Here is a 26,518-nt window from a genome sequence, read left to right on the forward strand (position 1 = left end):
ACGGTCTTGTTTGGAATAACAAACAAATGCACACAAACTACTGCAGCCTTGGGGATGTGTACAAGTGCCCGATTACTCGAAGTGCTGATCTTTTATACTGTTGAAGATTTTACGAAGATGACCGAATAAACACAGGTCTATGCTACTGTTTTCTTGATGTTTTTCAGTTTAGGAGCAATTTATAACCCTGGGTAATATGACCATCACTTTCATCAGAACTGGGATTCAAAGTACTGATGAGCAGCACACCGCAGAAACAGAAACAACGTTAAAACAAATTTAGTGAGTTCTCAGGTTTTGGTTCATGAGCTGTAATGCGAGTACTCGAGCACTAAAATCACTGTAAAACAATCCGCACAGCACATTGTCTAAATGTGTTGGCAACATTGATTGGACAGCCTTTTGACTGTTAATATGACTTGTAGGAAAAATGTAATGTGCACATACCAACCATGGGAGGGACAGTTCACATTCCAGTTCATGAAATGAATTAAAATATACAGTTTATCAGCACATTAGGGTTTACGAAGTAGTTCCAGCAGAGCTCAGCATTGAACCATAGACTGTAAATATTAATGGATGCACCTGTGTGACGTTACATCTCTGTTCCTGCAGCGGGCGCTGGAGTCCCATCGATGGCGGTCTCCATGCTGGAAATGCTGTCTCAGCCTAACTTTCAGTCAACCTAACGACAGGCTGAGAGCTGGAGCTAAGATTTTTTTTGTCACAACAGCTCAAGAAACAGGAATGTAATTATCAAAAATAACAAGAAGTTAAAAATCAAACATGTACATGTACATGTACACTAGGGATGCAACAATACAGTCAGCCCACGGTTCAATACGTACCTCAGTTTTTTGGTCACGGTTCATGGTTCGGTTCGGCTCTGACGGGCCGGGCCATTAAAATGTTTCCAGTGTTAAGTGTTTTAGGCAAATTTTACAGAACATCAAGGGATTTAGAAAGAGAGCTACTTTTTTTCATTTTAAAACTATTTATTTTACTTTGAAGCAAAACAAATTCAGGTGCTCTCCTTTCAGCCTATTGCAAAGGTCAGATTGGATTTAAACATGAAGTAAACTACAATTAGCTCAATGAATGTCAACAAAAAAGTGCATTGGTGGCATACTGTCCTATTTCTCTTTTAGTTACGATTACCGCTCCTTACGTATTCTTGTAATGTTCAGTATTGTAAATATTTTGAGTATTAACAGCAGCTCAAACGATTTAAGAACACTTCAAAAGACATCAAACCTCACACTGAAGGTTCAGACGTGGTTTATGACCAGTTTAGAGTTTTTAATAAGAGCAGTGAGTGTGATGCGCAGACGCACAGACAGAGGAGCACTCAGTTGATGTTGAAAGACATCAGTTAGTTAACAGACAGCAGCCTGCCATTTAGTTCACATACTTCACTGGTAAACTGTAGAGCAGACCCACAGTTATCTTTTAATGCATGTTTTTGTCATAATGAGGTACGCTACTTGAGCAATGACTGCAGCCTGTATGATCTATAGACTGTCACTGTACCGGCTCTGGCGGCCCTTCAGGCAGCCCGGCCCACCGGGAATTGTCCCGGTCCTCCCGATTAGCCACTCCGGGCCTGGCTCCCCCTCACTGCTCGCTGTGCTAAATGTAGGGTGCATCCGAATTGTCCCCTTTCTATCTCCTTTCACTATCCACTTTACCTTAACCCCGGAAGCAGTTAAGTGGCGGCCATGATAAGAGCCATTCGAATTCTCTAAAAGTTAAGGAAAGGTGGGTCAATGCTTCCTTTATAACCTCCTTTAGCATAGGATACACTGGACCATCCTTTACGAAAGGAGATGAGATATGCCGCCCCACAATTCCTTGCGGCCGCAACATTTAAAGCGACTCGCGCATCCGACCATTCACGAACATTAACGATGATCGTAAAGTGACACAGATCATGTAAGAGATAAAAGATAAGAGACATTTTTATCAGATGATGTTTTATTCAACATATTTCATTCAATTCAGAATGTTTTGTGCATTTCTTCAGTTGTACATTCTTGTCTTGCATACATGTAACAATTAATTTCATATTTATTTTGATGTTGATTTCTGAGTGGACAGGAAGGTGATGGTTTCACTTTTCTTACTTGTAGCCTGGTAGTCTATATTTCTTTTATTTCAATCCCAACCTTTTGAAAATTAGGATTATTTCACCGGTAAGAAGGCACAGAAAGAGTTTTTTAGATGCGTTTTTTGTAGTCCATTTTCGGAACATTGTAGTTTCAATACAGCAGACCCACGTCATTAACCTCCGCCGGCCCGTCGCATTTAATGACGTTGCCTAGTGGAAAATGCGGTCGGATTGTTAGAGCAATGAGATCGTCTTTCCCTAAATCCTTTATGAATTCTCCTAACATCTTTCCATAACCTCATGACGTTTTCGCGGGGTTAAGGTAAAGTGGATAGTGAAAGGAGATAGGAGGGACAATTCGGATGCACCCGTAATGTTGTTGTCAGCGTCACCAAACCTTAGCGCGTGGTGATTGGCTATTAACTCACTTTGCGGCGGGGTTTCCGCATCCCTGCGCGCTGACTCACAGGCACACACAGACAGAGCCAATTTAGAGAGAAATACAATGCACGGAAACTAGTTAAACGCCAAACCGTTAAAACCGCAATTCACAAGTCAGTATTGAACCGTGGATGCCGTACCAAACAGTTCAATATTTTATTGAGAATTGTTGCATGCCTAATGCACACACATACATGCACACACAAACACACACACACGGTCAGTTCGACTTTTCTCCGTTCACTCTCACCGGGTCTGCAGCTAACTTAGCGATAGCAACGTCATAAGTCTGTGAACATCTCCACACAGACTCTGTGAAACAGCGCTGCGTTACAAACACTTTAGATATGCTAGCGGCCGCGAGTTAATTGAACTGATTCTATCGACCTGTTCAGCACTGGATATGGACTAGCTCTGGATATGACAGCAGAACACAATTTCTCAGTTTCCTGATGTGATGACATGATCGAATCTGTGACTTAAATTTGTTATTGATTAAACAAAACATAATGCCTTCTCATTTCAATTTACTGTAACAGATGTGTATAGGACACAAAAACACAATTTGTTATTTTGGCCGGTAAAAAAATATGTTTGGCCGGTGAGTTTTTTCATCTACCTGCCACCTTGGCCGGTGAGTCAAAAAATTTATTTCGGACCCTGAGTGTGTAGCATTATTTATGAGTCATAAGGTGGTGATGCTGTTAAAGAGTCTGAGGCGGGTTTTAAGAATCCTGACAAACCGCTACACCGCGCCCGCCTGTCAATCATGTCAGCTATGCGCCAAGTAACTATGGATAACACTATTTATTCATAAAATGAAAACTAACTTAAAAAATTAAACCCCCGCACAGTGTGTGATGGAGAATAACTAATCAGACCTGTTTTTTTTTAACCAGGCTGTAAACATGTTAATCTCTGCTGTAAAAACAGGCTTTTTAAAATGGGTGTGTACGGACACTCGAGGAACTGCAGGATTTTGCACTTCCACATGTGCCTAATTTTTCAACACCTGAGGTTTCCGCTTGGTTTTGAACATAACTGTGCCATTTTCTGAATTTGTAGTTTAACTGAACAACTGAGAGAACTAACATGTAGCACATGTTCAGCGTGAAGTGAGGGTTGCATGAAGTAATTAAAATAATTGAGGTTGTGGTCTTTTTTTGTCTGTTCCCTTGTCTGATATTTACATGAAAAAGGCCCCAGCAGCTGGCGCAAATAGCGTAGTATGGAGGCTGTGGTTCTCCAAGGGCCTGGGTTCGGGCTCCACCTAGGGCTCCTCTCCCGGCGCCCCACATGTAAATCCCCACCCTCCTTCTCCGGGTTTCTGACTCTATCCACTCTACTGTCTTTAGAAAAAGGCATAAAATGCCCAAAAATAAACCTTTAAATTAAAGGCTCCAGCAGCACAAACACAGCCCAGAGTTTACATCTTGCAGACAGGAACCAGCTCCCACCTGTCACTCAAAGAGGCCATGCCCCTGCCTTAGTATAATGTAAACAGGTGAGTAGTATAAATATTAGGCCCTTACAGTTGTCATGAAGAGAGAAATGAGCTCTAGAGACCCAAACTGTTTTTGTACCAGACTGTAAACATGTTTATTTTAACATGGAGCTCTATGAGGACTGACTCAATGCAGGAGACAGGCTCTAGTGGACACTGGAGAAACTGCAGCTGTAAAGTTGGACATTTTAACATGGGGCTCTATGAGGACTGACTTACTGCAGGAGACAGACTCTAGTGGACACTGGAGGAACTGCAGCTGTAAAGTTGGACATTTTAACATGGGGCTCTATGAGAACTGACTCACTACAGGAGACAGACTCTAGTGGACACTGGAGGAACTGCAGCTGTAAAGTTGGACATTTTAACATGGGGCTCTATGAGGACTGACTCACTGCAGGAGTCAGACTCTAGTGGACACTGGAGGAACTGCAGCTGTAAAGTTGGACATTTTAACATGGGGCTCTATGGGGACTGACTCACTACAGGAGACAGACTTTAGTGGACACTGGAGGAACTGCAGCTGTAAAGTTGGACATTTTAACATGGGGCTCTATGAGGACTGACTTACTGCAGGAGACAGACTCTAGTGGACACTGGAGGAACTGCAGCTGTAAAGTTGGACATTTTAACATGGGGCTCTATGAGGACTGACTCACTGCAGGAGACAGACTCTAGTGGACACTGGAGGAACTGCAGCTGTAAAGTTGGACATTTTAACATGGGGCTCTATGGGGACTGACTCACTACAGGAGACAGACTCTAGTGGACACTGGAGGAACTGCAGCTGTAAAGTTAGACATTTTAACATGAGGCTCTATGAGAACTGACTCACTGCAGGAGACAGACTCTAGTGGACACTGGAGGAACTGCAGCTGTAAAGTTGGACATTTTAACATGGGGCTCTATGGGGACTAACTCACTGCAGGAGACAGACTCTAGTGGACATGAGAGGAGCTGCAGTTTTCCGGAGGTTGATACTTGAAACAGTGTATCACTCTATAAATACGGCGCTGCCTGTGTTGCTGCCTGTTGCAGCATTTGGTCAGTGTGTTGCTAACTAGAGAGTCAACTTAGAGCTGTGTGCTGATTGGTTGGCTCATCGGCTTGGCTTCTATCCAGCTTGACTTTAAATGCATACAAACACACACCCTCACACACACACACACACACACACACAAGGGTTAACATTTCCCTCAGTTCCTTTCAGAAACACAAATGGGCTCACTAAGCAGGCTTCAAATTTTTGGGGGATGAGGAGAGCAGGGGGGAGGTTGGGGTGTTGACTGACATGATTCCTCCCTCCTCCTTCTCCTTTTCTCCCACAACAACACGCTGAGCGGCAGAGCGAGCGACCAGAGAGCGAGGAAGAGAGAGAGAGGGGCGAGTGGACGGACGAGCAGACAAAGGAGAGGCAGCGCTCGCTCTGCTCTGGATTAACCCTTTGTCCTGACTACAAGCTCTGTTTTCATGGATTTCTCTCTTTTACACGCCCGCCATCATCTCCTCACCGATCCGTGCACACCGCCTTGCTCTCTCTCACATATACACACTGACACACACACACCCACACACACTGTTTTCCCAAAGGATCAACAGCTGGTGTGTGTGACGGCGTCCTGGAGGAGCAGTCGTGGATGGATGGAGGTAGAGGGGAGATCGTGTCGTTTCCTCCCTCCGCTGGCTGAACAGCTTCTCTCCTCTTGCTATCTTTTGTATTAGCGCCCCCTTCTTCCCCCTCTGTCTCCCCCTCTCTCCCATCTCTCCGTCTTCCCTCCCTTCTCTGCTCAGGCTTTTGTCTCTCTGATGAAGGTCCACGCTGGTCTTTTTACCGCCTTCCACAGCCTGGAGACCTCTCTAACCGTCCCATTCGTCATGCTAAAGCTAAAGCTAACGGCAGGAAGGACTGATGCTGAAGCAGCATGCTAGGCTAACAGCTAGCTTCTGGAGTGCTGTGAACACCTTGGCTTGCTGAGTGTCTGTTTGGTGTGTGTGTGTTTTTGTATCCAGTGTGTGTTTGGTGTGTGTGCGAGTTGAAGGGATCTCCCAGCTGACTCTCTCCGCTCGGTGTCCTCTCTTGACTCATCTCTGTGGAGTTCTCGGTCATGTCAACAGGGATGTGACCATGACCGAGTGTGTCAGAGTGAGGACTCTGTGTCTTTATTTCTCATCATGGAGGTTGTTGTTTGTCATCAGCTGATTTATTGACACTTACGCCCCAGGATGGAGATCACGTGACAAATTGTGAACCTGCAGCCTCGGGTCAAACGTCCGACCCAACAAATCTGAAGTTTTTTTTTTTAGAGGAAGAACAGTTTGACTGAGTGTTGTCGATAGATCTGTGGCTGACTGCCTGGCGGCCTGCAGAGGATGAAGAAGACTAGCAGCAGCACGCTGAGGCGTGCCTGGCCCAGCTCGGACCTGATCGAGCGCCTGCTGCCTCCTGCAGCCTCCTCTGAGCCACTCAAGAGCCGACGCTCCCGCAGTGAAAAGGACTACAAAGTCCAAAAACACAGCAAGAGACACCGCTACCCTCCACAGTATGCGTGTCAGAGCCCACCAGCATACACACACCCAGGTACTGTACAACAACACAACAACACACACACAGACAAAACACAGACTAACCAGGTTTAACACAGGCTCCGGTTTATGGAGGTCTGATTGAGAGAAACTGTTAATGATCTGATTGAGATCTCTGACACTCCGCTTTACCAACTTAGTTATCAAAGGGGCCTCACACAAGTGTCTGATCAGTTCATCCATTCAAAGGTTTTACACCTTTAAGAATCAGTTGACAGATTTTTAAAAGATGATTAAATCAGTTCTGAGTTCTTTCTGCGAGTCGGGTGTAAAACATCCTTTTTTTAGGGGTGTGAAACTTCCAGTATCTTAGCCCAAACATTGACTCTCGATTCACAAAACATTCCCTTTTTGTTTTTGTTTTCTTTATTCAGGATCTATTCCAGTCTGCTGTAGGAGCAGCGCCGTTTGTCAGTTGGTTTAGAAAATGTAGATAAAGTTGTACCTAGGTCGTGTGTCAGGGTTAATCTGACGTATCGACCGCAGTGAGTAACCACGTTCAGCACAGGTATGTGGACCTTAACCTTCAAGGAGATCAGAAGGCTCGTGGAAGCTAGTACTGCTAACGTTAGCTACTTAGACTAAATTACATTGTTACCACAGACAGTTTTGAATTCATTGTGCTGAATCGTTTTCTTACCTTTAGATGATTCGGATAGTCTGAATTTTGATTTCCTTTGATCGACAGGGAAATGATTGGCCTAGGAACATCTCACGTCTGCTGTGGGCTAAAGATGATATTTTCTTAATGCTTCACATGCAGGAGCTTGTGTCTTTGTGTTTTTACTGTTCTTATGATTAACAGAAGTGCGACGGGTCAGGGCGACAGTTGTGATTTAACTTATTTGTGACAACTTTTGATAAATATAAAAATAACTGGAAACAAAGAACCACACATCCTTCCTAGTGTGATGATCTGTCTCTGCTTCAAACTAAAGAATAACTTTGAAACACAGCAGCAATGACATTCTCAGAAAGGTTTCAGTATTTTTCTGTCATAAAGATGGCTCGTAAAATTTCCACCAGATGATGCAGGAGGTGAATTAACTTTGAGTGAATGTGAGGGCTGATGACGCACGTAATGAAGGTGCTTCATACACTTATCTGCTTGCCGGTGTGTGTTATTTACGGTGAATATGTCAGTTATAAGTACATGAAATTAAAAAACTGCCATTTTAGTGTCAGACTCTGTTGCCTCGTCTGCCATCTCATATTGCTGCAGTCTTTTTAACATCAAGTCCCGCCGCCTGAGACCCTTCCTCCTCCCATCTAACAGGGAAAAACTGAAAGATGAACTCAGAAAGATGTCAGCGGTGGACTGTCTGAAAATGCCTCTAAACTTTTAGTAGTGAATATGTGAAAACAGTGAGTAGATCTGTACGTCTGGTTGAACTGTGGGAACTTTAAACCCTTATGACAGGCTGTGATTGGCTGAAAGGAAATGTGGGGTCTTAATGGATGCGTTGGGTGAGAAGATGAGGGGGTTGAATGGATGAGTTGGGGTTGTATTAAAGTTCTGAATGGGATATTTTGTATCGTGTGACAGCTGAGCAGCATACCATCAGAGCGTCTTCTGTTCTCATAGTAACCTCAGAGAGACTATGGAATAAAACCAACAGCTCTCAGCAGGACGGACCGGAGCTACAGAGTCTCATTCATCATCATTTAACACAGCTTTAACCTCTGATTGTGTGAGCACTGTTGTGCAAGTCCACACTTAAAACGAGCTAGCTCAAAGTTGAGTCCACAGAGATTAAGATGAGCTAGTTCGTGTTCATAGTTCACAATTCAAAACTTTGATCTGAGTTCGCTGTGTTCAAAATATTAACGAGTTCATTCAGTAGAGCCTCCTGTACTCACATCCCTTTTTGTAGTCATCATTCACTCTGAAGTTGCTTTTATAAATATCTTAAGGACCGAACCTTCACAAGAACGTCCGTGGCGGCTGGTGCATTATTCTCCGGGGAAGGGTTAGGGTTAGGGTTAGGGGTGGTTGTGCATCAGTAGTTATAAATGGCAGTGGGTTGATAACCTTTTTTGGGAAAAAAAACCTGTGAAGATGACAGGTTGGTCAGTTGTCCAATCACATGAGAGGGAAAAACATTTAGGGAGTCTCTGAGGCACAGAAGCCAATCAGAGGGAAGCTTCAGGTCACCTGACTTGCAAACGTTCAATTTTTCTTGGGAGTAGGATGTCGGAGCTGGGAATGACGTCACATTAGTCTACTTTATTGTCTACTTTATTGTTGACATCATATTGGTCTACACACCCGAGTTAACAAATTGGTAACAAGTAGGAAAACAAGATGGACGCCTCCAGGAGAACCTTACCAGTCTATAACACTATGCGATAGTTTCTGCGCCAAAGAAACACAACAACATGTGATTGATTTTATTAAACAGTAACAATAGTAAGTTGCTAGTACACACATAGTGTACAGCTTTTACTTCACTGTTGATGCATGGAGCGGCCATCTTGGATTTTGAACTCTGGTTACTGAAGTTCTAAAATCAAATGGAACGCACCATTATGTTCAATTGTGTTTTGCCTCATAACCAGGAAGTTTCAGTATTGACACTAGAGATTTAAATAATATAGTTAGTATCAGACTGATGACGCAGATCCACGTCACAGATCAAGAAAGATTGTCGCGCACTTAAAACATTCTCGACTTGCACAGTCTCACTTTGAAGACGTTCAGACTGAACTGTAAGAAGTGCCCACAAATAGTCTCCATGACGACGTTCAGACGAGATTGAGCAGCTCCAAAGGTATAATTCTTACACTTCAGTTTAAAAGATTTATTTTATAAAACCTGACAGTTGTTGCTGCTTCCTGTTTTATATTAATTTATACTTTCGGAAATTTGGTTTTACACTCTGATTAATGAACATGAACACACATGCACAAACAGGATCCTATGAATATGCACTAATGGAGAGGTCTCAGAGTGAGTGGGGCTGCCCACAGCGAATGCTCCAGAGCAGTTTTTTGGGGTTCGGTGCCTTGCTCAAGGCAGTGCTCAGGAAGTGGACTGGCACCTCTCCAGCTGGGTTTACTACAGCATTGTGTAGCTTTACAGATAATACCAACAACAACAACAACACTATTAGTTATGATATAAAAGTGAACTGAAAAAAAGACGGTCGGTGCCTCTCTAACTGACACAGAAATAGACTGGCGTTGACAGACTACACATTCGTTTATGAATTTATTATTATTATTATTATAGTATTATTATAATTTTTTTATTAGCCAATTTATTGAACATGTTAAGATAATTCAAACACAAAATAAAAAGTATAAGCAATAAAAAAGAAAACAAAAACGGGACCCTCAGGATCCTTAGCAACAAATAAATAACTCAAATAATATAGTTCATGTTCAAAAGGGATAGGAAGAAGTTCAAAAACTTTTCTGGTCCTACCTTTTCTTATTTCTATGCATTATTCAAAAATAAAAATGTAATTTTTCATCCATCAGCGTAGTAGACGTTCTACTCTTAAGGATTGAAGGGAGCGACGCCCCACATGCCCGGCTCCTGATGTTTATAAGTCTTCACTTCAACAGTTTGTTTTCCATAACTATAGACCGATTCCCGTTTGTGGGCGCTGCCATCTTGTGGTGGCGGCCATTACTGTGGACAGCAGTTCTCATAGTTAGATTAAAAATGTCAGACAGCTTATTTAGATTAGACATATTAGACATCTTTTACAACAATTACCTGATTTCATAACGCAGAAATCAAGAAAAATCAACCAGCCGCCACATAATGTGACGACATCTTGTTTAATGTAACGTTATTCTACAAGCTTCATTATCAACTGCTGCATCTAATCCTCCTTGTGAAATACAATTCTGTAGATTCATGTGTTCAACCCACACTTCATATACGCCGTACTACGCCGTAGTTAGCTTCTACTATGCTCCGTTTCAAATATGATGTGATTCTATTTTACGCTGCAGGCACACGTCAATCCAGAGAGAATAAGACAACCTGGACAGGAAGTCAGACAAGGAAACACACAGAGCGTCCAGTCAATTTCAAAATAAAACACAACTTAAGGACTCATATTCTCCATCACTTTATCAACATGACGTCAAAACAGGCGCCGAATGAACAACAAATCATCCTCAGAAAGACGAAGAAACATGTTGTTTCACGTTGTTAAAGTAACGTATACAATTATTTTTTAAAGTAGACCAATGTTCGCTTTTTAGACCTGCTCGCTTTCAAACCTGCGGCTGCAGAAGGGAGAGGCCGTCGAAGTAATGGCGGCTTGTCAACCTCTGGTTCATCGGTCTATATACATGTGTGTTCAGATGTGTTGTTCGGGGGGCCGGGCTTTTAGAAAACAGTTTTATTTACAGTCAAAAGGAGTGCTTCATTAACATACAGGTGCACAGACGACTGTAAGAAGAGGGAGAGAACTAGATTCAGAATAAAAGCATCATATGGAAACACGTGTGGTCTCATCACATGGTGAACATATCGAGGACTGAAACAGTTAAGTAACGGCAATGAGGTTGACGTTTCCTGTCAGATATTTTAATGCACAGCAGACCTCAGTTTAACGTCCACTGTCACTCTGAAACTCTGACATCACATGTTCAGAGCAGACTGGAGGAGCAGTGTTAGAGCTCAATGATCAGTGTAGAGACAATCAGGACTGTGCACATTCTCAGGCTGTGTGTGTCCGTGTGTCCGTGTGTGTGTGTCCTCCCCATCACTTTGTTTGCTGTATTCAGTATATTACAAATAAGCCGTTTTCACCTATGCACAACATATCAAAGATCATTTCAGGAGGACTGCTCCTGATATTCTCCTGACCTGGTTGTTCACATATGCTCCTCACAGCGGGAGACAATCCCTGTCAGATGGGAGGGGGGGTCACAGTAGAAAAATGTCACTCCCCCTTCTATTGGCTCGAAGTGAATTCTCCGGAGAATATCCTGCTGCGTTCTCACATCAGCTCACTCCTAGGGGTTTGACAGGAGAAACTCGGGGTGAAGACTGAGCACGGTATTTCGGTATTTCGGTTTTCCACTTTGTGTGATAACTATCAGACTGCTGCTGGTATGGAGTGTAATTACCCTTCGCACAATCTAATGGGCATCATGCTGCTTTCGGTTTGGTGTGAACAGTGCAACTTTTTGGCCTGAAAGCGGCGGACAGAACCCAACGCAGCAGTTAGTTTTTGTCGCAGCTTGTTCTTTGTTCTCAGTTTGATATGTTCCAGCTTTTATGCTCATAAACTGGAATTATTTAATATTTTACTTCATGGTTTTTAAAAGTTATAACAGTATGACACCAGCTGGATGTGTTTTTATGTTTATGCTATATTCTCAATCCCCCCTCCTCCTCATCTTCCTCTTCCTCCTCCCCCTCTCCTGCTCCTCCACTTCATCCTGCTCCTCCTCCTCATCTTCCTCCTCTTCCTCCTCCCCCTCTCCTACTCCTCCACTTCATCCTGCTCCTCCTCATCTTCCTCTTCCTCCTCCCCCTCTCCTACTCCTCCACTTCATCCTGCTCCTCCTCCTCCTCCTCTTCCTGCTCCTCCTCCTCTTCCTCCTCATCATCCTCCTTCTCTTCCTCCTCTTCCTCCTCGTCCTGCTCCTCCTCTTCTTGCTCTTCCTCTTCCTCCTCGTCCTGCTCCTCCTCTTCCTCCTCTTCATCCTCCTTCTCTTCCTCCTCTTCCTCCTCTTCCTGCTCCTCCTCTTCCTGCTCTTCCTCCTCCTCCTCGTCCTGCTCCTCATCTTCCTCCTCCACCTATTCCTCCTCTTCCTCCTCTTCCTGCTCCTCCTCCTCGTTCTGCTCCTCCTCTTCCTCTTCCTCCCCCTCCTCCTCCTCTTCCTCCTTCTCCTCTTCCACCTCTTCCTTCTCCTTCTCCTCCTCTTCCTCCTCCTCCTCCTCCTCTTCCTTCCGTCTTCCTACAGCTCTGAAAGCATCCAAAGCTACAGTGTAGATCCTGAACTCATTAGCACTCACTGTGCTGCGACCTGTGGCGATGTCACACACAAACACATAACACAAACACACATATACACACGCACACACCAGCTGATGTAATGGGTGCTCCTCTCCTGTAATGTGATCGTAGCTCCTCCTTTTCTCCGTCTGCTGAGTTATGCTCAGGGCTGCTACGCATGCACGCACGCATGCACGCACGCACGCACGCACACATGCACGCACGCACGCACGCACGCACGCACGCACGCACGCACGCACTCCATCTTGCCCTGTTTTCTCTCTCACACACATATAGTCAAACGCACACACACACACACACTGTCTCTCTCCTCTTGATGGTATTTTGACCAATCAGATCGTCCACAGCTCTGGCCTGGTTTAGAAGGTCCGCCCCCTGCAGTCCTGAGCCTGCAGCGGCTCAGGCTATTTCTGTCCACTCTGTCTGTTTCACACACACACACACACACACACACACACACACACACACACACACACACAGTAGTAACAGAATGCTTTTACTATGGTTTTAATGAAGATTGAGATCTCTGATGATGAGAGACATTTGAGACATTTCTCTGTCGATCAAACTCCACATGTTAAACAGACTTTACAGAAGAATCCAGAGATAGGAGGGGTTAAGATTTAATATCCTAAAATAACAGAAGACCTGATAAGGAGAGCGGCCACTTTATAGAAAAATAAAGAAATATAAAAAAAGTGGAAAACCTGATTAAAGGTCAGTTTTAAAGCAGTGAGTGATCTGCTTCACTGCACAAGTCCTTTAATCATAGAACTTATTACGAGTCGTAGTTAGGAAGAATACTTATTACTTTTCAAAACCCTCAAAGACACTTTACAGTGTCAAACATTGTGTGGTCAAACGCTGTGCAAATGTTCTCATAGTTTCATTTTTATTTCAGATGCCTAGTCAAAAATGTGACATCCTCTACATAAATATGTCCCAGATGGTCGTATGAAATCTGTTCATGTTAAATATAAACGGATGCAGAGACTCAGAGTTCATGTCCACGTCCAGATGTTGACCTCTAGCTTTTCAGATTACACACATGCAGACACACACTCACGCACTCACACACACACACACACAGTTGCACCTTGTGCCTCCATACTAAAACATTTCCAGCGTCAGTCTGCAGATTAGGCGGAGCTTCCATCACATGGACCAATCAGCGGTCAGAGTGACTCGACAGATGTGAAGAGACTCATCTGTTCGTGAGTGATGCTCCTCTGACATCACTTCCTCTGACGGCCCATGTTTCCCGTGTTCACACTGACAGATCACATGATTCAAAACAATAATATAGTTACTTGATAAACTAAGACTAAGATTTTTTTGTTGCTGTGGTTTTATTACCCCAATGTTTAGTGCGATCTGTCTCTGTAAAGTAAAGCTTAAATTCCACCAGATGCGTGTTTGGTCCGTCTCTGTCACATAAGCAGAGCTGATTTTACTTTATTCATTGTCTGTGCTTCTTCTGTCTTTGTTGCGCTGCGTCCCATCTCCGACAGTCCAGAGTCCTCTGCAGTACACAAGGCTTAGAGCAGATCGAGCAGGACAGGAAGTCAGACACAGAAACAACATGTAAACATCCGGTTTATTTTCAGAATAAAACACCCTGATCGTTGAGAACAAAGACCTCATGTGTGTTTGTTGATGTGTTTATATCGTTTTTTTTACCAAATACATCGTATTATCCCGTGCTGTGCTGTAATTAATCTGTAAAATTACAGCAGGATCTCCCTTTGCCTCGGCACTCCAGCTGTCCGCCGGTGCTGCTCCGTGCTAACTCTGAGAACGCAGCCTGTTGGTGTTGACGAGGGTGCACGGCGCCTTAATGGAGCGGAGCGGCGCGCAATGCACACGTATCTGGAGAAAGTTCTGTGTAAGGCTGACGATCAGTCAGAGAAATCTCTGTACACTGAATCAACATGAGAATTATCCTGCTGGCCCCCGACGCACCATTAAAAATGATCAAGGCAATAATACTACTACTAGCTGAGAGAGAGAGAGAGAGAGAGAGAGAGAGAGAGAGAGAGAGAGAGAGAGAGAGAGAGAGAGAGAGAGAGAGAGAGAGAGAGAGAGAGAGAGAGAGAGAGAGAGAGAGAGAGAGAGAGAGAGAGAGAGAGAGAGAGAGAGAGAGAGAGAGAGAGAGAGAGAGAGAGAGAGAGAGAGAGAGAGAGAGAGAGAGAGAGAGAGAGAGAGAGAGAGAGAGAGAGAGAGAGACGCGCAGGCCAGTGGCTGGTGTGCGTACCCTGTGTGCGGGGGCGGCCCTGGTTTGAGTTTGAGTCAGACCTGTGGCTCCTATCCCTCATGTCGTGTGTATTGTCTGACATCGATCTCTCCATTGGTGCATGCCCATAGGATCTGTTAGTGCATGTGTGTGTGCGCAATGCTGGCCTGTGTGTGTAGCATGTTTGAAAACATAGTGTAAAAACTGAATTTCCCTTCTTGTTTTTTCCACTAAGACTGACCTCCTGTTTGACTGGAAAAACTTCCCACTGTGAGGGACATGTGTGAATAAATGACTCAGGAAGATTTGAGGGGCAGAAGTCTTCATGAGTTCACGTGTGAAAACAGGCTAAAGAGACTTTTAGCTGGGTTAGCTATCTATGCTCCCTCTTTCAGCCACAGTTAGTTTGATATTCATACTGTGTATACACATCAATAGATACATTCTCTGTGTGTGTAGAAAACAGTGTTAGCATGCTTATGTGTTGTTTTGTTGTCCAAATGTTTCTCTTTCCTCCTTTCTGAGCTCTGATGCATGAAGCAGAGGGGGGTGGGGGTGTCAGGGGCCTCTTAAGAAAAAGGCTGGACCCTCCTCCCCCAGTTTCACCTCCTATTCATTCTTCTCAGCTGTTAAACCCCTGCAGACCATCCCAGTTCAACAAGTCTTAACCAGCCTTACCCGGAGATCTTCTTTCACATGTTAATGTCCGTCACTAAACTCTGTCTGCTCTTTGAACACTCTCAGGACAGCTCCGAGGGTTTCTGCTGGTCTCTGTCTTTTGGTGCTGATGCCATGGTCACATATACAGGTGTGCCCCTGAAATCTTCCTTAGTTGTTGTTTACACATGTCGCTTACAGTGGGGGAGTATCACTGGGACAGGTCTCGGGGGGCAAGACATAAAGGAAGAATTTGCAACTTTTTGATTGGTAGATGTCTTCCAAAACAAACTTCTGTTTGGCAACACCTCCGCTATTCTGTAGTCTCCGCTCTCCTCCAGAGACACACCTCCAACCTCTCTCCCAGCCCGTTCGCACAAAGGAGTCAAGCACAAGTGGCGGGAAAATTGTCCTTGGCTCGAGCTGCTATCACCTGTGTCTTGCATTGTTGTTTTAGAATGCTAATGTTAGCGTTCTTTAGTTAGCTCGTGGCTTCACATTTCATGTAAATTGACACAGAATGAGCGTGATCTAAAAATTCTTATTAACATCAAAATAATCAGTGAGTATGTTCTTCTTCTTCTCTCTAGTCCTTGACCAAAACAGCTTTTATACGCAAGGGGAGGAGCCGGCCGTCCCGTCCATGTAAACACGGCTTGACAACAACACAGCCATCGGGACTCAAGCTTCTCCCTCATTGTAGACAGTCATGACTAAGAGACACATTTACACAGGATAGACTTGTGTCTGCTGTATTTAGTTTACAGTATGCTGTAAAAATGTCTTTTTGCCTGTGGTGTATATGCCCTGCAAGATTTTGCACTTTTGCATTGGCTTCATTTCTCAAGACTGGAGCTTGCGGCTCGTAAACCTGATTTCAGAGAGTAGTGGCTGGAGAACATGTTGGATTTTCGGGTCTGCTTGTGCTACTGTAGGCTAATATTAGTATCGTGGCGCCTGTGGCTCAGTTGGTAGAGTCGTCGCTTCTCAACCGGAAGGTCGAGGGTTAGATCCCCAGCAAAAAATAGACTTTGAATCATGAATCCAGAATCGTTTTGAATCGAAAATAGATTCTTACTCCAATCGTGAACCCGCGAATCATAATCGAATCGTGAGACACCCAAAGAGTCCCAGCCCTAGTGGAAAATGTCCCAAAACTTGAGGAAGTTTTTAAAGACTGCTGTTCAAGTGAGAGACACCTATAGAGAAAAGTAGATTTTGATGTATCTTAACGAAGGTCTAACTCCTCGACTGATTGATGTACTAAATTCATCTACTGTAGTATTAATGCAGTAATCAGATAAACTTCATACACTACAATTTATATACAAGTAAGGAGAAATAATGTAATACTTGAAACAATAATGTTCTTTATCTAAACAGTTGTATTTATATAAGCAGACATTCATAGTACTGTAGTGTGTGTGTGAGTGTGTGTCCTACATCCAGCCTCAGTGTCTAACTGGGTCACACCAGAACCCAGCTGCAATACTGCAACACCGGCTCAGAGAGCATGTGCAGACACACACACAAAATCTCAGTGAAGTAGAAACATGCTACACAGATTTGTGTGTGTGTGTGTGTGTGTGTGTGTGTGTGTGTGTGTGTGTGTGTGTGTGTGTGTGTGTGTGTGTGTGTGTGTGTGTGTGTGTGTGTGTGTGTGTGTGTGTGTGTGTGTGTGTGTGTGTGTGTGTGTGTGTGTGTGTGTGTGTGTGTGTGTGTGACAAAGAGCAACTGGGGATGCGTTGTCATGGCGACCCTCTCGGCAGCCCGCCCACCAGCTTGTGTGTGTGTGAGCGTTTCACAGTGAGGGAGGGAGGAGAAACCTCGGCTGCAGAGTGAGGCAGTGTGTGATTGGTCACACCCCCTTGTCTTTGTGTGGCGCAAAGGCTTGTGGGTAGCCCTTGACTGAATGCTCATTTGTGTGTGGGAGTGGGAAAAAAAGGGGGGGGGGGCTGAGTTTGTGTGTGTGTGAGCGTGTGAGAACTGAGCAGGACGACGCCTGTGTGTGTGTGTGTGTGAGGAGGGGGAGGAGCTGAGAGTGTGTGTGAAAGAGAGGAGGATGAGCTAGCGTGTGTGTGTGTTTGAGTGTGTGTGTGCGAGAGATCTGCGTTACCAGCAGGAGCTGCACTGGATTTTTACCAGATCTTTTTCTTCTGAAGCAGGATCAATAACAGCTGAGGTACCTGTGTGTGAGTTTGTGTATGTGTGTGTTTGTGAGTGTCTGAGTGTGTGTCTCACTCTCATGTCTGTCATTAGCTAGCCTGTTAGCATCTACTGCAGCTGCTAGTTAGCATTAGCAGCATAGCGTCCCAGCTCCACAGAGAGAGAGGGGGGGGCGGGAGAGAGAGAGGTAGACGCAGATATGCTGCAGGAGAGAGAGAAAACGCAGGTTAATAGAAAGAGGGAGAGAGAAATGGAGGGTGAGAGAGAGTGGGTGAGGGAGGAGGGAGCTCATGACAAAAGGAGGGGGTGTGGTTTAGAGCTGTGGACAAAGGAGGCTGGCTGATTGTTTACTACCACTGCAGTGAGAGACGTGGACGATCAATGCTCCTCTTCCTCTCTCTCCTTTCCTCACCCTCTGCCTCAAACACAGCTGCTCCCCTCCTCTCCCTCCCCCCCCTCACTCTCTGTGACTGTGTAGTAGTAATGGAGCAAGCAGAGTTAGCATAAGCTAACAGCTGCTGCTACAAAATGGCTCTTCTCCCCCTCCATCAGTCAGTTGATCTCCCTCCCTTCTTCACAAACACTCTGACAGCAGAAGCAGTCCGACTGAACAGCTGATTCTTCTCTCCGTACGGATGATGCACACTCATAATGACGTCCTGTAAGCTATCTCTTAGCTGCTGTGTGACTTTCAGCTGCAGGAAGAACAGAATGAAGCAGCAGTCAGGTTTAAAGCAGAGACAGTCAAACCAGAAACAGACAGAAAATACAGCTAGTAAATATAGCAGACTACAAATAGTCTGTGATGGTTGTAGGGTTGTCATGATTTTTATGCACGATTGTAGTCAAATCAGATCAAATCCAAATGTTTTAGCTGTAAAAATAAAAGTCCTAGGTACACAAGAATTAGCTCATTTTAATTACCAAAAATGCAGCCAGACTCCTGCACAATGCTTTAATTGCACAAAATCCTTAGTAAAACATTTTATACAGTCTCCTCTACTGCTCTCTCCTTCTGTTTGTAAGAGACATACATGTTACTTTTTCATCCCAATGCGACACTAAAAGGCAGTACATGTAGTATATCAATACAAATTGTAGGAGCAGAGGTAAAGAAATTGTAGTAGTATAAGCAGCGGGTCTAGCAGCTATAGTAGTAATAGTAGGAGATGTCTGAAGTGGTATTAGAGGCCCTCAGGTTTCTAAGCAGCCAGATTCTGATTATCCTGAGCTATCATTCAATTCGTTTCAACATCCCAATGCATCACAATTCCTCAATTTTCTATATTATAGCACATCAGACAAAATCAGCAGTCATAGAAGTTAAAGGACTTCAGTAGAAGTTGTTGTTGTACATGCATGGCTGTGCATCTTCGCTTGTCATACAATTTGTTTCGATTAAGGTTATTCTGTCAACAACTCAAGTTGATCCGTTGTCACGATACATCCTCAACTTTCTATATCACTGCACATGGCTACACTTTTCCATTAATGAAGACGAGCAGTCATATAAATATGAACTCCCTTTATATTTTATCTGTAGCCAGCAAATCTATGAGCAACATCAGTACCCAACAATCGATCCTATTCTGTCACTGCGTCGATGAATAGTCCTCATCCACATCGTGAAGAATCGATTAATTTCAACAACAGAGCACAAGCTGTGTTAGGACTAACACGTTACTAACTTACAGTAACACCACTACTATTAGCGGTAACTAGTAGTAACAAATTGGTTATTTTCCAGATTGATTAACGCTGTTACAAAAGCTGATATTTAAAAGCACTAGTTATTTGTTACTTTATGTGAAACAGCCAACAAGCGGGCAAGGTGAAGCTAACATCAGCACAGTAGCATCATGGAAGAAAGAACACTGTTAACAAACAGACAGGTGATCACTCAGTTAGCTTTCAGCTTCCGAAATAGACATTATTTTCAAGAATATATCAGTGAGCGGTAGGAAGTACTTTGATCACAAGTACGAAGCACCAAGCTAAACAACAACACACTTCTACTAAACAAGCTGTCAGAGAGCTAAACAACAACATGCTTCTACTAAACTAGCTGTCAGAGCTAAACAACACGCTTTTACTATACTAGCTGTTAGAGAGCTAACAACAACACACTTCTACTAAACTAGCTATCAGAGAGCTAAACAACAACACACTTCTACTATACTCGCTGTTAGAGAGCTAACAACAACACACTTTTACTAAACTAGCTATCAGAGAGCTAAGCAATAACATGCTTCTACTAAACTAGCTGTCAGAGAGCTAAACAATAACATGCTTCTACTAAACTAGCTGTCAGAGAGCTAAACAATAACATGCTTCTACTAAACTAGCTGTCAGAGAGCTAAACAACAACAAGCTTCTACTAAACTAGCTGTCAGAGCTAAACAACACGCTTTTACTAAACTAGCTGTCAGAGAGCTAACAACAACAACAAGCTTCTACTAAACTAGCAGTCAGAGAGCTAACAACAACAAGCTTCTACTAAACTATCTGTCAGAGAGCTAAACAACACGCTTCTATTAAACTAGCTGTCAGAGAGCTAACAACAACACACTTCTACTAAACTAGCCATCAGAGAGCTAACAACACGCTTCAACTAAACTAGCCGCCAGAGACACTCCATACAAACCGTTGGCACAACTCAATTCTGCCGCAGCAACACTAAATAATGTGAACATTAATATGAGCATTGAAGCGAATAAAGTAAAGCTCAAGTTACTTTCCCAAGTACCTTGTTACTTTTATAAAGCAGAAACTCTTTTAGTTACTTTTTGATAATAGTAACTTGTAACTGTAGCTAGTGACTTATTTTCAGTAACATGCCCAACACTGCGTGTAAGTAATGTTTCTAAAGCTGTTTTCACACATGCACCGCAGGAGGAGGGGTAGGGGAGTCTCAGGAGGCTAGAAATGGTGGACATAGCAACATAGTCCAACACTATAATGACAGTTTCTTCCTTTATATTGACCCCGTTTGTAATTTGTCCCTCCTCACCCTGCTCCTCCTCTCTCTCTCTGTCCCTCCTCACCCTGCTCTTTTCTCTCTCTCTGTCCCTCCTCACCCTGCTCCTCCTCTCTCTCTGTCCCTCCTCACCCTGCTCTTTTCTCTCTCTCTGTCCCTCCTCACCCTGCTCCTCCTCTCTCTCTCTGTCCCTCCTCACCCTGCTCTTTTCTCTCTCTCTGTCCCTCCTCACCCTGCTCCTATTCTCTCTCTCTGTCCCTCCTCACCCTGCTCTTTTCTCTCTCTCTGTCCCTCCTCACCCTGCTCCTCCTCTCTCTCTCTGTCTCTCCCTCCTCACCCTGCTCCTCCTCTCTCTCTCTCTCTCTCTCTCTCTGTCCCTCCTCACCCTGCTCCTCCTCTCTCTCTCTGTCCCTCCTCAACCTGCCCCCCCCCCTCTCTCTCTGTCCCTCTTCACCCTGCTCCTCCTCACTCTCTCTGTCCCTCCTCAACCTGCTCCTCCTCTCTCTCTCTCTGTCCCTCTTCACCCTGCTCCTCCTCTCTCTCTCTGTCCCTCCTCACCCTGCTCCTCCTCTCTCTCTCTCTGTCCCTCCTCACCCTGCTCCTCCTCTCTCTCTGTCCCTCCTCAATCTGCTCCTCCTCTCTCTCTCTCTGTGTCCCTCCTCACCCTGCTCCTCCTCTCTCTCTCTCTCTCTCTCTCTCTCTGTCCCTCCTCACCCTGCTCCTATTCTCTCTCTCTGTCCCTCCTCACCCTGCTCCTCCTCTCTCTCTCTCTCTCTCTCTGTCTCTCCCTCCTCACCCTGCACCTCCTCTCTCTCTCTGTCCCCCCTCACCCTGCTCCTCTCTCTCTCTCTCTCTCTCTCTGTCCCTCCTCACCCTGCTCCTCCTCTCTCTCTCTCTGTCCCTCCTCACCCTGCTCCTCCTCTCTCTCTCTCTGTCCCTCCTCACCCTGCTCCTCCTCTCTCTCTCTGTCCCTCCTCACCCTGTGCCTATTCTCTTTCACTGTCCCTCCTCACCCTGCTCCTCCTCTCTCTCTCTCTCTCTGTCTCTCCCTCCTCACCCTGCACCTCCTCTCTCTCTCTGTCCCTCCTCACCCTGCTCCTCCTCTCTCTCTCTCTGTCCCTCCTCACCCTGCTCCTCCTCTCTCTCTCTCTGTCCCTCCTCACCCTGCTCCTCCTCTCTCTCTCTGTCCCTCCTCACCCTGTGCCTATTCTCTTTCACTGTCCCTCCTCACCCTGCTCCTCCTCTCTCTCTCTGTCCCTCCTCACCCTGCTCCTCCTCTCTCTCTCTCTGTCCCTCCTCAACCTGCTCCTCCTCTCTCTCTCTCTCTGTCCCTCTTCACCCTGCCCCTCCTCTCTCTCTCTGTCCCTCCTCACCCTGCTCCTCCTCTCTCTCTCTGTCCCTCCTCACCCTGTGCCTATTCTCTTTCACTGTCCCTCCTCACCCGGCTCCTCCTCTCTCTCTCTGTCCCTCCTCACCCTGCTCCTATTCTCTCTCTCTGTCCCTCCTCACCCTGCTCTTCTCTCTCTCTCTGTCCCTCCTCACCCTGCTCCTCTCTCTGTCCCTCTTCACCCTGCTCCTCCTCTCTCTGTCCCTCTTCACCCTGCTCCTTTCTCTCTCTCTCTCTCTCTCTCTCTCTGTCCCTCCTCACCCTGCTCCTCCTCTCTCTCTCTGTCCCTCCTCACCCTGCTCCTCCTCTCTCTCTCTCTGTCCCTCCTCAACCTGCTCCTCCTCTCTCTCTCTCTCTCTCTGTCCCTCTTCACCCTGCCCCTCCTCTCTCTCTCTGTCCCTCCTCACCCTGCTCCTCCTCTCTCTCTCTGTCCCTCCTCACCCTGTGCCTATTCTCTTTCACTGTCCCTCCTCACCCTGCTCCTCCTCTCTCTCACTGTCCCTCCTCACCCTGCTCCTCCTCTCTCTCTCTGTCCCTCCTCACCCTGCTCCTATTCTCTCTCTCTGTCCCTCCTCACCCTGCTCTTCTCTCTCTCTGTCCCTCCTCACCCTGCTCCTCTCTCTGTCCCTCTTCACCCTGCTCCTCCTCTCTCTGTCCCTCTTCACCCTGTTCCTTTCTCTCTCTCTCTCTGTCCCTCCTCACCCTGCTCCTCCTCTCTCTCTCTCTGTCTCTCCCTCCTCACCCTGCTCCTCCTCTCTGTGTCTGAGCTTTAAAAATCCTACCTTTCTCACCTGTCCACAGGTGAGTGTGACAGTCAGATCATTACAGAACGTTACCAAAAAAATATGTGTTGTGATTAGCTAATCGTGACTCTGTCGTGATTAGCTATTTTTTTCTTTTTAGACTATACAAAATCAGCGGTAATAGGTCGTCTTCTGCCTCTGACTGCTGTGGAGTGTGTTACAGTTTGTGTGTGTGTAGATTTAAATTAGTGTTAACTTGTGTTTCCAGCGCAAAGCGACAGGTTGTCTCCTTTTTGTTAACTCTGATTTAAACATGTTAAAGTTCCTGATGAATCCATCAATGTTTTTATTACACTTAAGAGATTTAGGAGGCACTCACACTAGGCAAAGTTGTCCCTTACCGTGCTTTAGCACAATGCCCCCCCCCCCCCCCCCCTATTCCCCCTCTTGCCTGCTCTCACACTGCTCCAGGACTAACCGGGCCAGCTCACGGAATTGAAAATAAATAAAATAAAAGGGGACGTGTGGTCACGCCTTCGTCTGCACATCAGAGAACTTATTTTGTCTTATTTTGATTCGTGTCACTCGGTAGTGTCTCGAAGCATCAGCTGTCTTAAACCCAACCCAGTCTCATGTCAAAATGTGTAATACCTACGTTGGTCCACAGCGCAGCGTAGTAGTTTCACAATAAGGGCTCTAAAATTGTGACATGCCTACATTTCCTTTTGCCTATTCTTTTGTATAGGCATACCTCAGGTCACGTGACTGCCCAGTTTTCCCCTGGCGAACAAATAAACGTGGCGGACATCCCTTTTATTTTCGGCAGAAAATGCAATATTTTAAGATAGTTTGAGGCTTAAGTGTTGTTTTGATAACCTTTCTGGCAACAAATGTACATTGTATCTTCATAATCTTCGTTTGGTTTATGTTTATGATCTTTAGTTTGTTCGTTTCTATGAAGATTCTTTCAGGTCTCGATAGAGAAGCGTTGGATTGTTACGTTTTCTACTGTTCCTATGATGGTAGCTATGGACGCTATCAACAACGAACCGGAAGGAAGTGGACGTTCGGTTTGCGGCTCTTAAAACGGGTTACATCAGACCCTAGACATCAAACTAAGCTCCTATGCAATAAATAATGATTTCTGTTACATTTTTATGGATGTCTTTCATTACAACCCAATTTAATAAAACGATTGGAACAGATCGATGCATATTAGCAACATTATAAACTATAAAATGTAACAATACATAAAGACAATACTGTACAGTTTGTGTGATTTATATGATTTCATAATTTTATTCAACAAAATAATCCTGATGGATTAGATTAATACCAGAAAATGCAATCAATAAAATAAACGGCCGGCGATAAGAACAACAAACGGGCACATGACACTGACATCAAATAATGATGTATTGATAATCGTCACTTGTGAGCAACCTCTTTATTAGATCTTTCAGGGGGTATTTACTGATGTTTTTTAAGGTTTGTTGCAAAAACACATCTTAAATCTGTGTTAACCAAAGAACCCATTCCAGGAATCGGAATTTGAATTGCCCCCCGGGGACAAATAAAGTTTTTTGAATTGAATTGAAGCAAAAACCCATTCAAAAAGCCCATTATGCTATGGTCTGCCAGTGTACTGCTGACATGCGCAATCGTGCAGTCACGCCCACTGTTGGTTTAAAGGCCGAGGGCGCGCACCTGGTAACTTTTAGTTCACCATCGATTCAACGCCCCTCCCTCCTCTCCGTAGGCTCAAATTTTAAATCCCTTTTTCATACACTTATGTTTGACCTCAACAGTTCAACGTCCTAGGTCTCTTCTAAGCGATTTTGTGAGCCCACAAGTCACTTAAGGCCCCACTCTGAATTTGCCAAACCTTTCACAATTGAAACACTTTTATCAAAACAAAAAAGAATGGTGTTAAAAAGTGTGAAAATGTTCCAAAAGACAGAGGGTCATTCTCCACTATATTCTGTATGCTTTGTGAACAAGACTGATGTTAAAAATCCATTTTAAAGGTGCTTAAAAGAGCTAATTTGACCATTTGAGGCCTAGCAGAGACATGAAGCCTTTTGACCTGTTCAACCCTGTTGCTCTATGAAAGACATTAAACTGAATATTAAAACAATGAATGATGACAAATTAGATTAACTCTTGTATAAGGAAAGAAGGATAAAAAAAAAAAGTACTAGGATGAATTAATATGGAAAAGAGCATAAGAGATCTTTACTTTTAGCCATAATTCTAAACCAAGCACTTAAGGCTGTCCTCCAAGCATATAGTTCCCCAGATTCTGTGATATACTTAAACCAAAACAAACAAACAAAATTAAAAAAAAACAAAAAAACATATTATGTACTGGGCTTTGAAAGCGCTCTATGAAAGTATGACTGCAAGACCCCTTGCTTATGAAATGAGAATATTTAAGTTTTTGGCTTAGAGCTGAACAACATACATCGTTGGAAAGGTCTCATCCTGGAGAGTAACATATGTGAAGATGAGGTTTCAACATGACCCCCGTTTTGAAATAATGCCCTTTGAACCTTGACCCAAGGGCATGTTTGAAGGCTTATACCTCAGCAACAAAAGGGGCTACAGACATGGGAATAACTGTTTTAGAGAGGTCTTGGAACAAAGTATCATGTGAGGGTAGTCAGCTCACCAAAACAACAGGGGGAGCTGCTATATATGGTTAAAATACATTTTAACAAATGTATCAATTATTTTTTAAATATCTGATAACATAAATGTGTTAACCATCCAATTAAACTCCCCTGTGTACCCTCAATTAAAAGGTCAGAGGGATTGGTTGTAACAAGGATTATGAAAGGCTTACAAAAGATATATTCACTGAATATGTCACAGATCTCGTGTGGCCGAAGTATTTATTGCATAGTACATATATGATCTACTACGTTTTGCGCTGTGGACCAACGTAGGTATTACACATTTTGATGAGACTGGGTTGCTTAAACCACATCACCAACTAATATGAATGTTATCCTCCTTGTTATTTAGAAAAGAAAATTAAAGATTCAAATACAGCAGCGATTTGTGATGGAAGTGGGATCAGATTGACTCTGATTTTCAGGTTTTTTTCTTGGTCATAAAAAGTGTTTAAAGTTGGAACAAATTTTCAGGAAAAATCACACAAAACAAGTCAAAAGGCCTCTTCCTTGAACTGTAAAACACCTCAGTAATAGAGCTTTCACACCTGCAGAAAACTCCTGAAAGACTCCTTATATTTCCAGGAGCGGTTGCATGTGTGAACGCAGACAGACACATTTTTTGTTCGGACTTCACCCGGAGTTTCTCCTCCAGCCTCCTTGTATTTATTCTGCAGAAAGTCAGAGTGAGCTGATATGAGAACACAGCAGGATATAATCAGGAGAATTCACCTGGAGTCATTGGGAGGGGGTGGTGACATTTCTATACTGTTACTGCTGCACAGTGCGCCGCTAAGACTTCCGTACACGTAAATATACTGCAGCATGACGTCGTCTGCTCTCCAGTATGTTCTTCTCCACTCTTTAGTTCAGACTGTGATTCTGTTGAAATACACACAGCATTGATATAAAGACTCATATTCTCATTGCTTCTTCCGCTACAGCATCAAGTCTGGATTCATACTCCGCTGAAAGTAGTTCCCAACAACAAACAATTTCCTCCAGTTTGAGTAACAGTGTTTAAAATACTTCAGCCCAGATGTGTTACTAAAACA

General features: G+C 44.3%; 1 protein-coding gene across 4 annotated transcripts in view; it reads left to right on the forward strand.

The window, feature by feature from the left end:
• The window catches only part of LOC109996735 (storkhead-box protein 2), a 47,785-nt gene that overhangs the window by 6,841 nt on the left and 14,426 nt on the right, over positions 1–26,518 (forward strand). The window contains exon 1 of one of the 4 annotated variants that reach the window (XM_020651008.3): positions 5,252–6,630. The exons of 2 other annotated variants lie outside the window; for them this stretch is intronic. In XM_020651008.3, coding sequence (XP_020506664.1) covers positions 6,423–6,630 — 208 coding nt within the window. In that variant the 5' untranslated portion in view covers positions 5,252–6,422. Of the gene's footprint in view, positions 1–5,251; positions 6,631–17,467; positions 17,698–26,518 lie in introns of those variants that run through there. One more of the 4 variants, XM_020651009.3, reaches the window with a different exon arrangement.

The sequence above is a fragment of the Labrus bergylta genome, chromosome 9 (genome assembly GCF_963930695.1).
Source record: "Labrus bergylta chromosome 9, fLabBer1.1, whole genome shotgun sequence".
Classification (NCBI taxonomy): Eukaryota; Metazoa; Chordata; class Actinopteri; order Labriformes; family Labridae; genus Labrus; species Labrus bergylta.